Raw genomic sequence first — 16302 nt, 5'->3', positions numbered from 1 at the left:
TGAATAGCATTTGGCACAACAAGGGACCAAGGAGAACCTACACACAAGTTTAAGGAATATCTCTCCAGTACTTTTTCTAGAAATATTGATAACAAACTTCAATTATCAAAATCCAAGATGGCTATCAGCTATTTTGTTTTTCTGATCCAAAATCAAAACTGAATTGGCACAACTAGGTAGCAACGGATGTATTTTTTACATTTCTGTCACATCGTTGTATTTGTAAACAATACAAATCGCTCAATCAGTCAAAGCTTGACCAAGGGACCGGTAGGTCGACACATTTACCACGTACCATTTGTAGAAAGTAACATTTGATATGAAGTGCCAATAGTATTTTGAAGAAAAAGTTGACCAAACGGACAGACAAGAGATAGCCTACCATGCCATAAGCTTACTGCTATTTTGGACCAGGTGAGCTAAAACTAACTTACTGCTAGTTTGGACCAGGTGAGCTAAAACTTAATAAACCAACAAAGTTACATTTCATACAAATCTGATTTATTACATAATTTTCAAATTAACTGATACATAAACATTTGAAAGTTTACAGTTTTAAATCACAAACAAATGATAATAATTCATAATAACATCAATCAATAAATTAATATAGTTGCCATCACATACTCAGCAAATGGTCTTTTTTTTTTTTTTTTAAACAAATCTTAATAAATGTCAATGCTCTGAATATTATGTGTTTCATCAAAACAAAATAAAAAAAACAATAAAAGCAAATTTACATGCCTAAATTCAAAATCAAGCTGTGAATGTAAATGCACCCAGAGTAGATGAAACAAAACAATTTGATGTAGGTTACATTTAGGATACATTATTTTTATCATGAAAATCAAAGTACTGAAAGTACTGAGGAGTTGTTATTGATATTATATTCATATATTCTTGTGAAATAAGGTTGATTTGTCCTTTACAGAAAATAAACATTCATGTGCTGGTATGATTTTGTGATTAAAAGTCTAATAAAAATGGGACTCCTTACTGACAAAGGTATCAAAATCTAAAATTGTGAACACTTTTCACCTGTTGACCCAAAGACCTGTAACAATCTGGTTGTTATTTTATTCTCTGTTTGACCACAGCTATTTTTTTAATCATTCTCAAAAGTTTCATCCCAGACATTCCTGTGTAGTTTTCATTGAAATTTGTCCACAAATTAAAGATGTCCAAACAACATTAACGATTTTCTACAAACAGACAGATTAGCTGATTCCAATATACCCCTCTAACTTTTGTTAGATGAACTATGGTCACACTCACTACATAGGGCACTTCAGAAATGTTGTGGACAGACTGAGCAAAGTATGGCCATTTACCTACAGGATATATTGTATCGCTTTGAGTGACAATTTTCAAATACAAAATATTTGTTTATAAATAAAAAAAATGACAAGTTGACCAAACAATGTACCACCATATTGTTTGTATTGTATGCAAAAAGGATAAAAAATTCATAATTCTATTTCACAAAAAAAAAACGTCTAGGATTAACAGTGATTTAAGAAAATATATCCTGACAATGATTCCCAATCCATTACTGCCGAGCTACCCCGTCTGAGATGACAAGTGTATAAATTCTTACAATCCAAGGACTGACATTTGTAACTCAGTATCATTACATAGCCCAGACATGGCACTCAAATAGCTAATGCATCAGATCAATTTGTTCAAAGACACTCTACCATTTATAAAAAGGGATTTGATATGTCAAGATAGAACGGTGGGGGTTTGGGTTATGTTGAAATACAACAAAACACAGTGAAGTTTTTCAGCTGACATATTGTACATGTAGTAGAGCAGATGTACTGAAGACATGATTGTCTGACCTTTTCTGTCAAAATCTGTTGATACAGACTATTCAAACTGATCAGATTCCTATACAATGTATATGTCTGCATCATCCTTTCACATAATCTTCGTATGAATTTTACAACACGTCATATAGTGCTGCAACGGTAATCCGTGGTACGGTATATCGCGGTATAAGTGGCACGGTTCGGTTCACAGTATTTTGATCTCGCATCACGGTACGCTCACGGTTCAGGCCGTTTCCAATTTTCAGCGCAGTAATTTGTATCGCTCATTTAAATTTTATATATATAGGAACTTTTCTGGATCCGTTTAGCTGAAACAGGTGGTTTAAATTTATTTAAAATCATTTAAGAATCAAAATTGTCGAGAAGAAGTCTTCCCGATCTACTGTCAGGAATCCTGTATTTTGATTGGCTGATGACGACTCAGAGATCTAGGTTATTTCCTAACCTGAATAATGTTTCTCGATACTTCATTAAAGGCGTAATTTTGCTACAGATCGTACAGCGTACACCAATCATGTTTATCGTGCGTAAATGTTCACAGGGCCGTTTTCGTTTTTGCGGTACAAAAGGTTGGACCAGTGTTGTTAGTTTATGAAATAAAGACAGACCTGGTGATTTTATACTACTTTCAGACGAGCCTTGACAAAGACTTCTTAGGCATGTATTAACATTTGCTAGTCCGTTAAGATAGGCCTACTGCAGTAACGTTACTATCAGTATTATCGGAATAAATTTGAATTGAATTGAATGTTTGAAATATTACATTTGAATACTGACGAACCGGTTTGTCCTCATAAACGAACAGGCCCAGATCAATTGGAAATTGAGTAAAATTCTAATTGAAAACAACTAATTCGAGATTTAAATTAGATAATTTAAGAAGAAAACAATTAATCTTTATAAAACATATACGTTCTGTATTAACCCAATGTGTCAATTGTCAAAATGCCTTATTGATAATAAGCATGTCAAAACTTTTAAGAGTCAATTTTTTTTAATTAAACTTTATTAACATTTTTTATAATTACAGCTGTAATGTGATGTCTAAATTTGTAGAAATAAGTAACCTTGACTAGTGAATTCATGATAGTACCCCTGGATTTATGTTTGTATCCCTCCAATTTTCAGACAGGATAAACTAATGTAAATGTACCGTGATACGTATCGTACCGTGAGACAAGTACCGTGATACGTATCGTACCGTGAGACAAGTATCGTGATACGTATCGTATCGTGAGGGAAGCGTATCGTTGCAGCACTAATGTCATACCTTTCGCCATTGTTTCCCTATATTTTCTTGTTTGCTAGATAAAATACGGGTATTCTCTGTTTTTTTCACCTGCATGTATTCATTTGCCAAACTGAACTAAAAATTTAACCGATAAGTCTGACATTGCTATGTGAAACAAGTCATTCAATGGATAGTAGGAATATTATACACCTTTTTTTTGGTAATGTTCTTAGATGGGGTACCACAACAGTTAATCACAAATATTGATATTCCTGAAAAATATCTACAGTACATAAATGAAAGACTTAAACAGCTTACACTGGTGGTTCACAAAGTATCAATCAAGATTATTTGTATTCCCACCCAAAATGTCCTCAGCATTCATATCGTTGATGGTGGTGTTGCTGACACTGGAATCAGTACTAGGCATGCTTCCTTGGTTACGGTCACTCTGGAAGACGTCTTCCAAAGCCTGACCCTCTGGTATGCTGTCTAACACTGACACAGGCTTACTGGAACCATGGCAACAGGACTTTTCTTGTTGAGGCACACTTTGAGGAAATGAGTTTTCTTGTTGTGGTGTACTTTTGCAACAGGACTTTTCTTGTTGGGGATCAATCTGGGGGATAGCTTGTGTAGGGTTGAGTGGAGTAAGGGCATTCTCTAGAGCAACTGCTTCAGTGTAGCGAGTTCCTCTCTTCTTGCCCAACACTTTCACATAATTAGCAGGAAGGATGCCCGTTTTCTTTCCATCGATACTACCCAAAAGCCAACCCTTCATTCTTGGCTGTAGCTCTAAAATTTTAAAAAGAAAACAAAATATGAAAACCAGCAACTATAAGTACCTGATTTTATGTTATAAAATTAAAGATTAAATATTTTTTTATGAAACTCTACTATACAAGAAACTCTACAATACCAGTCAGCCCCCTCCCCCAACCCCCTCAAACAATTTAAGTCAGTGTTCCAATTTGTTTGCTAGTACAAAATCGGTCCGGTGTTCGGAATTCAGAGGGATCGGTATTTGGAAGTTTTTCAATACAATAATAAAGAAGGACCAATTCCGTACAATGTCAATTCGTTCGGTATTCAGAGGTGTTCGGTTTTTAGAAGGTTCGGTTTTCGGAAGTTGCACTGTACATGTATCTATGTTTTTACCAACATTTGGACAAATGTTTACAACTATCAGTGTGCTTTCATTCATAAAAAAACATTAAAAAACACACTTTAAAGGCATTAATATAAACAATGCCAAATTATGATTTTTATGAAATAATACTCGAACTTAATATCCAAGCAAACACACATTCTATTACTGGCTAGACTCTCAATCTATAAAATTTGCCTGAACTGTCATGTTCTTCATATAGTCACCAGATGTGATCAATTCAATACCAAAAAGTTAATGTATGTTACATGTAATGATTGACAATGTCAATAGCATGATTGTCTATAATACACACCAGCATTTAAAATACAAATTGTAAAACAGGAAACACACAACTGGACATAATTACTAACTTCTTGGAAATTCCATAGGAGGATTGCATTTGTTCTAAATTTCAACACTCAGTAAAGATCACTAGATCTCCTTTTGACAAACTGATACCTTTAAATATAAATTACATATTTTAACCTGCTTTTCTGATTTTCAAATTATCAACAATAACATCACTTTTACTGATAATCCATGTCTACATTTACTGATAATCCATGTCTACATATAATCCATGTCTACATTTACTGATAATCCATGTCTACATTTACTGATAATCCATGTCTACATTTACTGATAATCCATGTCTACATTTACTGATAATCCAGGTCTACATTTACTGATAATCCATGTCTACATTTACTGATAATCCATGTCTACATTTACTGATAATCCATGTCTACATTTACTGATAATCCAGGTCTACATTTACTGATAATCCATGTCTACATTTACTGATAATCCATGTCTACATTAAGTGTTTAAAATCAGGAACATATTAGGGAAGGTTGTCGAGTGTATACTACACATCAGAACTGATGTAAGTGGGACTTACCTTTAGGAGTGATGTTGATGTAATTGGGACTTACCTTTAGGAGTGATGTTGATGTAAGTGGGACTAACCTTTAGGAGTGATGTTGATGTAAGTGGGACTAACCTTTAGGAGCGATGTTGATGTAAGTGGGACTAACCTTTAGGAGCGATGTTGATGTAAGTGGGACTAACCTTTAGGAGCGATGTTGATGTAAGTGGGACTAACCTTTAGGAGCGATGTTGATGTAACTGGGACTAACCTTTAGGAGCGATGTTGATGTAAGTGGGACTAACCTTTAGGAGCGATGTTGATGTAAGTGGGACTAACCTTTAGGAGCGATGTTGATGTAAGTGGGACTAACCTTTAGGAGCGATGTTGATGTAAGTGGGACTAACCTTTAGGAGCGATGTTGATGTAACTGGGACTAACCTTTAGGAGCGATGTTGATGTACCTGGGACTAACCTTTAGGAGCGATGTTGATGTAAGTGGGACTAACCTTTAGGAGCGATGTTGATGTAAGTGGGACTTACCTTTAGGAGCGATGTTGATGTAAGTGGGACTACCTTTAGGAGCGATGTTGATGTAATTGGGACTAACCTTTAGGAGCGATGTTGATGTAAGTGGGACTAACCTTTAGGAGCGATGTTGATGTAAGTGGGACTAACCTTTAGGAGCGATGTTGATGTAAGTGGGACTAACCTTTAGGAGCGATGTTGATGTAAGTGGGACTAACCTTTAGGAGCGATGTTGATGTAAGTGGGACTAACCTTTAGGAGCGATGTTGATGTAAGTGGGACTAACCTTTAGGAGCGATGTTGATGTAAGTGGGACTAACCTTTAGGAGCGATGTTGATGTAAGTGGGACTAACCTTTAGGAGCGATGTTGATGTAAGTGGGACTTACCTTTAGGAGCGATGTTGATGTAAGTGGGACTAACCTTTAGGAGCGATGTTGATGTAACTGGGACTAACCTTTAGGAGCGATGTTGATGTAAGTGGGACTAACCTTTAGGAGCGATGTTGATGTAACTGGGACTAACCTTTAGGAGTGATGTTGATGTACGTGGGACTAACCTTTAGGAGCGATGTTGATGTAAGTGGGACTAACCTTTAGGAGTGATGTTGATGTAACTGAGACTAACCTTTAGGAGCGATGTTGATGTAACTGGGACTTACCTTTAGGAGCGATGTTGATGTAACTGGGACTAACCTTTAGGAGTGATGTTGATGTAAGTGGGACTAACCTTTAGGAGCGATGTTGATGTAACTGGGACTTACCTTTAGGAGCGATGTTGATGTAACTGGGACTAACCTTTAGGAGCGATGTTGATGTACCTGGGACTAACCTTTAGGAGCGATGTTGATGTAAGTGGGACTTACCTTTAGGAGCGATGTTGATGTAAGTGGGACTAACCTTTAGGAGCGATGTTGATGTAAGTGGGACTAACCTTTAGGAGCGATGTTGATGTAAGTGGGACTTACCTTTAGGAGCGATGTTGATGTAAGTGGGACTAACCTTTAGGAGCGATGTTGATGTAACAGGGACTGACCTTTAGGAGCGATGTTGATGTAAGTGGGACTTACCTTTAGGAGCGATGTTGATGTAAGTGGGACTAACCTTTAGGAGCGATGTTGATGTAACAGGGACTGACCTTTAGGAGCGATGTTGATGTAAGTGGGACTAACCTTTAGGAGCGATGTTGATGTAATTGGGACTAACCTTTAGGGGCAATGTTGATGTAAGTGGGACTAACCTTTAGGAGCGATGTTGATGTAATTGGGACTAACCTTTAGGAGCCATGTTGATGTAAGTGGGACTAACCTTTAGGAGTGATGTTGATGTAACAGGGACTAACCTTTAGGAGCGATGTTGATGTAAGTGGGACTAACCTTTATGAGCGATGTTGATGTAAGTGGGAACCTTTAGGACCGATGTTGATGTAACTGGGACTAACCTTTAGGAGCGATGTTGATGTAAGTGGGACTAACCTTTAGGAGTGATGTTGATGTAACTGGGACTAACCTTTAGGAGCGATGTTGATGTAAGTGGGACTAACCTTTAGGAGCGATGTTGATGTAATTGGGACTAACCTTTAGGAGTGATGTTGATGTAAGTGGGACTAACCTTTAGGAGCGATGTTGATGTAAGTGGGACTAACCTTTAGGAGCGATGTTGATGTAAGTGGGACTAACCTTTAGGAGCGATGTTGATGTAAGTGGGACTAACCTTTAGGAGCGATGTTGATGTAAGTGGGACTAACCTTTAGGAGCGATGTTGATGTAAGTGGGACTAACCTTTAGGAGCGATGTTGATGTTTTGTCCAGCACTGAAGGACAGCTCATTGCTTGATTCACCTTTAAAGTCAAACTCGGCTCGAGCCACAAAGTGATCTTCTTCACCTGATGCCCAATTTTTCTCTGTAGAAATATAAACAATAACTGAAGAATATGAAATCATCAATGTGTTAGTCCAAGAAACAAATAAATAAAGGATCAACCAAATTATACTGTTTCCACATAGTTTGTATTATTGTGCTAATTGCTTGTTGTTGATTTCTGCCTCATCAACATTTAATGTATTTCTATTCCTACCAAATCTGTTGTTTACTTCCTACCTAATCTGTTGTTACCTTCCTACCAAATCTGTTGTTTCCTTCCTACCAAATCTGTTGTTTCCTTCCTACCAAATCTGTTGCTTACTTCCTACCTAATCTGTTGTTGCCTTCCTACCGAATCTGTTGTTTCCTTCCTACCTAATCTGTTGTTACCTTCCTACCTACAAACAACTTTATAGCTACATGTATATGCCTTTTGTAGCTGGCACTTTTGATTTTTTTCTTCTTCTTTGCCTGTGTCATAAAATCTCGTAAAAATGATGTTAAGTTATGTACTACCTGATGTGGGTGTAAAACTGAAATCTGTTTAGATCTTCATGAGATATTCTGTACTAAAATTAATGTTTTACTTTAAAAGAGGAAAAGTATGACCTTTGAACCCTCAACTTTGACTACCACAATCTTGCAGTAACTGATTCCATCTATAGAAGTGCCAACAAAACCTATTTATACACCCATGACCTACTTTTAGATGTGTGTTCTCCTTGGCTTTTTGCTGGATAAATAACTATTAGTAAATAAGGTAGAACATATAAAGTGGACATTTTACTAATTCAAATGAATACGTGGCAAATCTTGATAAATTGATATAGCAAAATACAAACATAAATACAATATAGTAAACATTATAAATATAAATATAATGTTGTTGACATTAAAATGTCACTCTCATAAACTGAAATGGTGCCCACAAATACTACGTTATCAATCAATCATACACTACAGGTTATTTTACCTTCTGCTGGATCGGCCATTCTGTTGATAAATTTCCATATCAACCAAGGTGCACCGAGGATGATTCCAGAAAACACAAGGATTGGCCAGGAGGATTTCTTTGGATCTTTTGCAGCTTCAGCAGCAAGCTGTTCTACAGTATCTGAGGCTTGTGTCCATGCTTCCTCTGCATATCCTGCTGGTCTGAGGCGAAGCAATACCAACAACTTCCTGTACATGTATCGGATCATTCGAAAGAGAGCCAGTGCAGAAAAAACTTGTCCTAATTGCATTTTCAGTCTTGAAAAATTGTCTGCCACTCCAAGTACTGCTCGAAAGGAATTGTACACTGCCTGAAATGTTGAGTCCAACATCATACTGACAGATGTAAATGCATTTACAATACTTTCAACAGACTGAAAGGCTTGTCTGGAACTCTCCTCTGCCTGCCGGGTAAATCCATTATACTGATCTTCGGGTCCGTTCATCCCATATCTGTTGTAGCCCATTCCATATCCACCCATACTGCTGTACGGACTACCATACATGCCTCCACCTAAACTGCTGTATGGACTCATGTAGGAGGACCCATACCCCATGCCACCATATCCCCCTCCATACCCAGACATACTGGACATACGACTGCCATACATGCCTTGTTGGGACGGTCTGCCAGGCAGTGGAGGTGGCTCTCTGCTTATTCCTGCTGCTGGTCCTGTACAACATGGCGGGAGTGGTGCACCTGGTCTGTAACAACACAGAGAAAATTTTACCCTTTTTTGTAGAAAAATATGACTGTGTTTATGAGGCCAAAATACAATGTACCAGATATTTTCAATGAATCTTTCAGTACATTTTATTTCTTTCTCAATTAATTTAGCATTTTAACCAAGTTAAAGAGATTTTGTTTTGAGCTTATGTTGTGGTGCGGCCCCCATCATCTGCCGTCCGTCTGTCAACTTCTTTTTATCAATCGCTACTAGTCCTAAATGGATTTTAATGAAATTTAGTCTGGAGCATTATTGGGCAAAGGGAATCAAACACTATAAACAGAGGGTGTGGCTCCCCTGGGGCTGGAAGGGCATGGCCCAATAGGGGAAACTGAGTTAAATCCTTTAAATCCCTATTTGTCCTGAATGCCTGAATGGATTTTGATAAAATTTGGTCTTGAGCATTATTGGCAAAGGGGATCAAACTTTGTATAAATGGAGGGTGTGGCTCCCCTGGGACTGGAGGGGCGGAGCCCAATAGCAGATTTTGTGGTAAATCCTTTAAATCGCTACTAGTTTAAACCTTTGAAATCCCCACCCCATAACCATACATGTATATACATGTAGTATTGCTGGGCATCAAGAGATAAATACAATTCGGTTATAAATATAGGCCCTGGGGGTCTTTCTCCAGCCCTTGGGACTTAGTTTCTTTGATATATCTTTGAAACCGTTGAGATCCCCACCCTATAACCATACAAAGCATTGTTGGGCATAAAGAGATAAACACAATCATGATGTGAAAATAGGCCCTGGGGTCTTTCCTCACCCCGAGGGACAGTTTCTTTGTAATATCTTTGAAACCATTGAGATTCCCAACCTATAACCATATACCAGTATAGCATTGTTGGGCATAAAGAGATTAACACAATCGTGATGAAAAAATAGTCCCTGCAGTCTTTCCCCACCCCTAGGGACTTAGTTTCTTTGTAATATTTTTGAAACCGTTGAGATCCCCACCCTATAACCATATATATAGCATTGTGTGGCATAAAGAGATAAACACAATCATGATGAAAAAAAGAGGCCCTGCAGTCTTTCCCCACCCCTATGGACTTAGTTTCTTTGATATATCTTTGAAACCGTTGAGATCCCTACCCTATAACCATATATAGCATTGTTGGGCATAAAGAAATAAACGCAATCATGATGAAAAAATAGTCCCTGTGGTCTTTCCCCATCCCTAGGGACTTAGTTTCTTTGTTATATTTTTGAAACCGTTGAGATCCCCACCCAATAACCATATACAGTGCAACTTCCGAAAACCGAACCTTCTATAAACCGAACACCTCTGAATACCGAACAATTTGATATTGTACGGAATTGGTCCTTCTTTATTATAGTTTTAAAAAACTTCCAAATACCGATCCCTCTGAATTCCGAACACCGGACCGATTTTGTGTCCAGTTCCTGTTAAAAAACCGGCCTTACCTGAGCGAATATGACACGAGTTCAGGCCAGTCAACCGTGAAACAACACCTGTGATGGGTATTGTGTGAAGCCTAATTGTCTCGGGACCTACATATACTTGTAGGTGATTTGTACAGGTATCCAATATATACCCCAAGGGGTATTATGGCAGTAGGCCTAGTGTATAACCAACACAACAATTATGAAACAATGCCACACTTCATTGAAGCATGGCGGTTCATTTATCTTCTCAATGCAAGTAGAGCTAGAAGCCTGAGTTTCGCATCTAATTTAAATGAGGCCCAAAGGGGGTTGTTCGTAAATGAAGCCTGTGATGTTTTTTAGACAATACCGATGTCGGAAATATGACCAGTATCAACTGATCAATTGTAATTAATATTGAAACAAAAAATCTACACACCCTTTTATATTATTCAATGTGTAAAATATTCCATATCAGCTCCATCCATATGACGAAGTTTTACTGGATGTAACAAAATGTAGGTCAATTGTAAAGTGCTGTTATACATGTATATTTACACTTGCAAAGTTTTGTCACTATATAACAATACCAGACCGATTTGTTTACCATTCTTGCATGGAAACATTGACCTTTGAACTTGCGTATGAAAATATGACAGGGTACGGGAACTACTTTTGCCAAGCACATGGCTTTGTTTACATTTACAATTTAAGTTACAAAGGGTTATTTTTTAATTTGAAATAACATGTTTGACAATATTAAATATGATAATCTATCTAAATGTTTTTGTTATTTATGTTAATATCATAATAAAAAACAGAACTATTTTTTACCGCGGAAAAAAAGTCTCAATTTGTTGTGAAGCGTCACCAATGGCTGTTCTAATAATTTACTCCTCCCACTGTGTCCGACTTTTATATGATTTTTTTTATTTACAAAGAAACATATTGTAATCACAAAGACTTATAGAAACAACATCCGTAAGTGTAAATATAGGGATTGGATTTCACTTTTATGTTAACCATGCTTTTATGGAGCAATTCCTCTAAGAATATATTCTAAATGGGGCGCTAGCGCGCCCCATAGAATATGTTCTTAGAGGAATTGCTCCATAAAAGCATGGTTAACATAAAAGTGAAATCCAATCCCTATAAAAATACTGTTTAAAACTACAGTTATAGCCATTTCACTTTCTTATAATTTATAATCTGCAATATATACATTGATTAACTTTCATAATATTCATATTATCCAGACAAACCAAATTGTCTTCGTACGAACGTGCCGGTTTGTAATCGGGTACATTCTAACAAAACATCGTGCGACCAATTACATACATGCCATACTTTCAGGAGACCAATAAGGGAGATTGATGAGATTTATTTTAAGGGAGTTTTGCCTAAAATAAGGGAGTTTTTTGCGTGACATGAATATGGACATTTTATGGCATCGGCAAAATTACCGGAGGGAATTACAAAAACGTGAATTTAGGCTCTCCTGCCGGGAGGAAATAAATGACTTGAAAATAAGGGAGATTTTGTCTTACGACGGGAGGTATGGTATGTATGCAATTATATCCGGAATTCGAACGGTCATTTTTTGATCAACTTCTCCAAACCGAACCCTCTCTTAGTAGTTTCTTGCCCATGTACACAACCACCTAAGCAAAGACCAGTCCGTTTCTCAGCTTCCCGAGAAAAACAAACTGACATTGCTAGGGAGCGCTCAATCATGCATCTCGTATCTTCATCCGAGATTATATGGCTGGCGCTCTTAATCGACTGAGCTATCGAGGCCCCTTAAGTAATTTTTAGCAGATCAAGTCTAGTATCTAGTATGATCTAGTATGAGGACAAATTCGAAAATAAATCAATTAAAGATTAACCGTTTATCACTCAAACCTCAAAAACAATAGCGACCTGTCTTTTCCATACGAGACAAGATTTGGGAAAGATAAAGATAAACAGACCATTTGATTTTTAGTTATCATGGCCTTTCACTAGTAGACAACATAGCATAAGCTAGAAAATACGGTATCAACAAATACATTCATATAAACATATTTCATATTAGGAAACACATGTTGGTATAATTGCCCGACTTAAAAGTTAAAATTTAGGACCAGGTACTGTACTGACGCAATACATAAGGATTTAGATTCAAATTAAATCGTACTTGTCAGAATGTCTGATCTGAAAAAAAATCAACATACACACACACACATCTAGCAAAGCATGTCTTCAACAAAATAAGTACCCTGACATGTTGTTTGATGGTACACTAGGCGAGCTTTGTAATCTGTTTACTCCTGGACTTTCCCAAGGCTTCGGAGGCGCAGCCATTTTACATAGTCCGATCCATCTCACACGAGCGCTTATCTCTTACTGGTTCGAAGGTCAAGGCCAGAATGAAAACGAAAGTAGACACGTTCGACGCCCAGAAGGGGCGCCGGCATAGATCTATATATATATATTTTAATATAAATATTTTCATTGCATTTTTTTTGTAAAACTAAACATGTACAGAATAAAACAATTCATTGGCACAACATTCCTCCTTTATTTCTCTGAAAACTATTTACCTTCAAAAACATTGACTGAACTGATACAGTATGTTAGTCCCCACGGATAAAGAAACATTAGAAAGGTAGGCAAGTAGTTAGCCTAGTACAGCAAAGTTATTGAAATACGAAAAAATAATAATATGATAATAATAAAGATAAATATCGGGAGTAAATCAGTACAAGGGAGTAGTTTTCACTGGTTCCTATATATGGAAATGAATTGTTTGAAACAGGTATGGATCGGTGGACGGGTTACAGGTAACGTTAACGGGTTAGGACGGCGGGAGAGAGGCAAGTACGGACTGTAGACATGTTAGGACGGACAGAAGACGGATATAGAATGACGGGGAGGGACAAAGCGCAACGTCTTGTTTCATCAAGATTTATAAAACGGTCTTTTGTGACTGAGCCCACGTAGATTTTTTTTTTAAATATGCGCTTAGCGAATATTACAAACACCAGTTACAGAAAAAGTCCTAATACTCAGTGCATATATTTACAATGCAAACAAAGTATATTTTGGGCCGGGAGTTGTGGTGAATCGGTGTCAAGACACATTTAACAAGAGTTGCTTCCCTTACTACACACACTTGACTTCAGAGATTGCATCTCACAATATTTGAAAATGGTTACCAACATTTACAGAAAACTGTTGAAAGCTAGAGAAGACAAAAAAGTCCACTTTTTATTCGTTTTTTACAAGTACATGTATATGAAAAAAACATGCTAACTTAGTTACCACCGAATATATAATAAAGATATATTTTAACAAGACAAAGGAAGAAAACCTTTACAACAAAACATAATATGACTATTGCTATGCTTTCTAGATAATTTTAATCAAACTTGTGTACGAGTTTATACTTGGCAACACGTGTGCAGCTGTACCTTAATAGGTGTGAATAAAGGATCGTGACGGGATATCTAATTTCAATAATCTCAACTTCGTGTTGAAATGTTGATACACATGTGATAAATCAGTATCGCCTATATCTCGAAATAAATAAGTAAGTATACCTTACTGATATCTATGAAATTTGATGTGGTGGGGAATACCGCTGATGTGTAATCATATGTGTAAAATAGTGGGGTATACTAGCGATATTAATCATATGTGTAAAATAGTGGGGTATACTAGGGATATATAATCATATGTGTAAAATAGTGGGGTATACTAATGATATGTATCATATGTGTAAAATAGTGGGGTATACTAATGATATGTATCATATGTGTAAAATAGTGGGGTATACTAATGATATGTAATCATATGTGTAAAATAGTGAGGTATACTAATGATATGTATCATATGTGTAAAATAGTGGGGTATACTAATGATATGTAATCATATGTGTAAAATAGTGGGGTATACTAATGATATGTATCATATGTGTAAAATAGTGGGGTATACTAATGATATGTATCATATGTGTAAAATAGTGGGGTATACTAATGATATGTATCATATGTGTAAAATAGTGGGGTATACTAGCGATATGTAATCATATGTGTAAAATAGTGGGGTATAATCCACTAATATGTAATCATATGTGTAAAATAGTGGGGTATAATCCACTAATATGTAATCATATGAACAATGGAAAATTGGGGATATACTAGCGATATGTGATCATATGTGTAAAATGAAATATTGAGGTATACTTGTGTCTCACATATCCCGGACCGGTCTTTTTACCAGAATTTCAATTTTCAATAACTGAACATAAGATATAAATATGTGTCTTGCTAGTCTATAGCTTCTCCTTAACTACAGTCCTTCCCACGTTTCTATAAGTAGTTGTATGGCAATCTCATTTGTCCGTTTCAACTTGTTAACAGGACTCGTTTCGACAGGATGCTTATCATCGTTGTTCGGCATTCTTCAAATGTTTCCATAAAGTTTCACAAACAAGCCATATACTGAATCCACAAAGCTTTACAAACAAGCCATATACTGAATCCACAAAGCTTCACAAACAAGCCATATACTGAAAAGTTCATTAACATGTTTTTATACGTCATATCCCTTTGATCTGTCTGTAGATCCTGTAATTGCCATTGTATATAGCGTTTATATATAACATCTGTCCGGGATACCTGAATACAGTGCGTGTTTTTTGTTGTTCTTTTTAAATAGTGTATGCAACTCATTAATATTGATGAAAATTACGGTTTGTTTCTGAAGTTAAAGGTAAATTTAGATCAATTGTATTTCAATGAGTAAAAGTAATGTTTCCCATCATCAAATGCTGAATTGTCCTAGTGTTTATAACTGTGAATGGACGGTACAACACATCAACATGTATATGGACGGCGAGTGGACAGTACGACACATCAACATGTATATGGATAGTCAGGTGACAGTACGACACATGAGCACGTGTACGGACGGTCAGAGGACAGTACGACACATGAGCACGTGTATGGACGGTCAGATGACAGTACGACACATCAACACGTCTATGGACGGTCAGGGGACAGTACGACACATGAGCACGTGTATGGACGGTTAGATGACAGTACGACACATCAACACGTTTATGGGCGGTCAGTGGACAGTACGACACGCCAACACGTGTATGGACAGTCAGGGGACTGTACGACACATCAACATGTATATGGACAGAGACTTGACAGTGCGACACATCAATACGTGTATGGACGGTCAGGGGGCAGTATGACACATCAACATGTATATGGACGGTCAGGGGGCAGTATGACACATCAATATGTGTGTGTATGGACGGTGTGTGGAGAGTATGACACATCAACACGTTTATGGGCGGTCAGTGGACAGTACGACACACCAACACGTGTATGGACGGTCAGGGGACAGTACGACACATCAACATGTATATGGACGGTCAGGGGGCAGTATGACACACCAACACGTGTATGGACGGTCAGTGGACAGTACGACACATCAACACGTGTATGGACGGTCAGGGGACAGTACGACACATCAACACGTGTATGGACGGTCAGTGGGCAGTAAGACACATCAACACGTGTATGGACGGTCAGTGGGCAGTAAGACACATCAACACGTGTATGGACGACCAGTGGACAGTATGACACATCAACACGTGTATGGACGGTCAGTGGACAGTACGACACATCAACACGTGTATGGACGGTCAGTGGACAGTACGAC

The 16302-nt window shown here is 37.3% G+C and overlaps 1 protein-coding gene across 1 annotated transcript; it reads right to left on the bottom strand.

Moving 5' to 3' along the window:
* Window positions 1-878: 878 nt before the first annotated feature.
* Window positions 879-12957, bottom strand: LOC117325638 (peroxisomal membrane protein PEX13-like). The gene is made up of 4 exons (XM_033882026.1): window positions 12842-12957; window positions 8445-9169; window positions 7389-7511; window positions 879-3858 (listed from the first exon to the last, which is right to left on the bottom strand). Exons 1-4 carry the CDS (start codon window positions 12925-12927, stop codon window positions 3401-3403), a joined length of 1392 nt encoding a protein of 463 aa, XP_033737917.1. The 5' UTR covers window positions 12928-12957; the 3' UTR covers window positions 879-3400.
* Window positions 12958-16302: the final 3345 nt, after the last annotated feature.

The sequence above is a fragment of the Pecten maximus genome, chromosome 4 (assembly GCF_902652985.1).
Source record: "Pecten maximus chromosome 4, xPecMax1.1, whole genome shotgun sequence".
NCBI lineage: Eukaryota > Metazoa > Mollusca > Bivalvia > Pectinida > Pectinidae > Pecten > Pecten maximus.
The sequence above is the reverse complement of the archived record's forward strand: the minus strand, read 5'-3'. Positions and strand labels throughout refer to the sequence as shown.

Coding starts and splice junctions, on each gene's coding strand:
- LOC117325638 (XM_033882026.1), bottom strand. CDS start 12,927: ATGGCTGCGCCTCCGAAGCCTTGGGAAAGTCCAGGAGTAAACAGATTA. Junction 7,512..8,444: donor AATGGCCGATCCAGCAGAAG/GTAAAATAACCT, acceptor ATATTTCTACAG/AGAAAAATTGGGCATCAGGT. Junction 3,859..7,388: donor CATCAACATCGCTCCTAAAG/GTTAGTCCCACT, acceptor TTAAAATTTTAG/AGCTACAGCCAAGAATGAAG.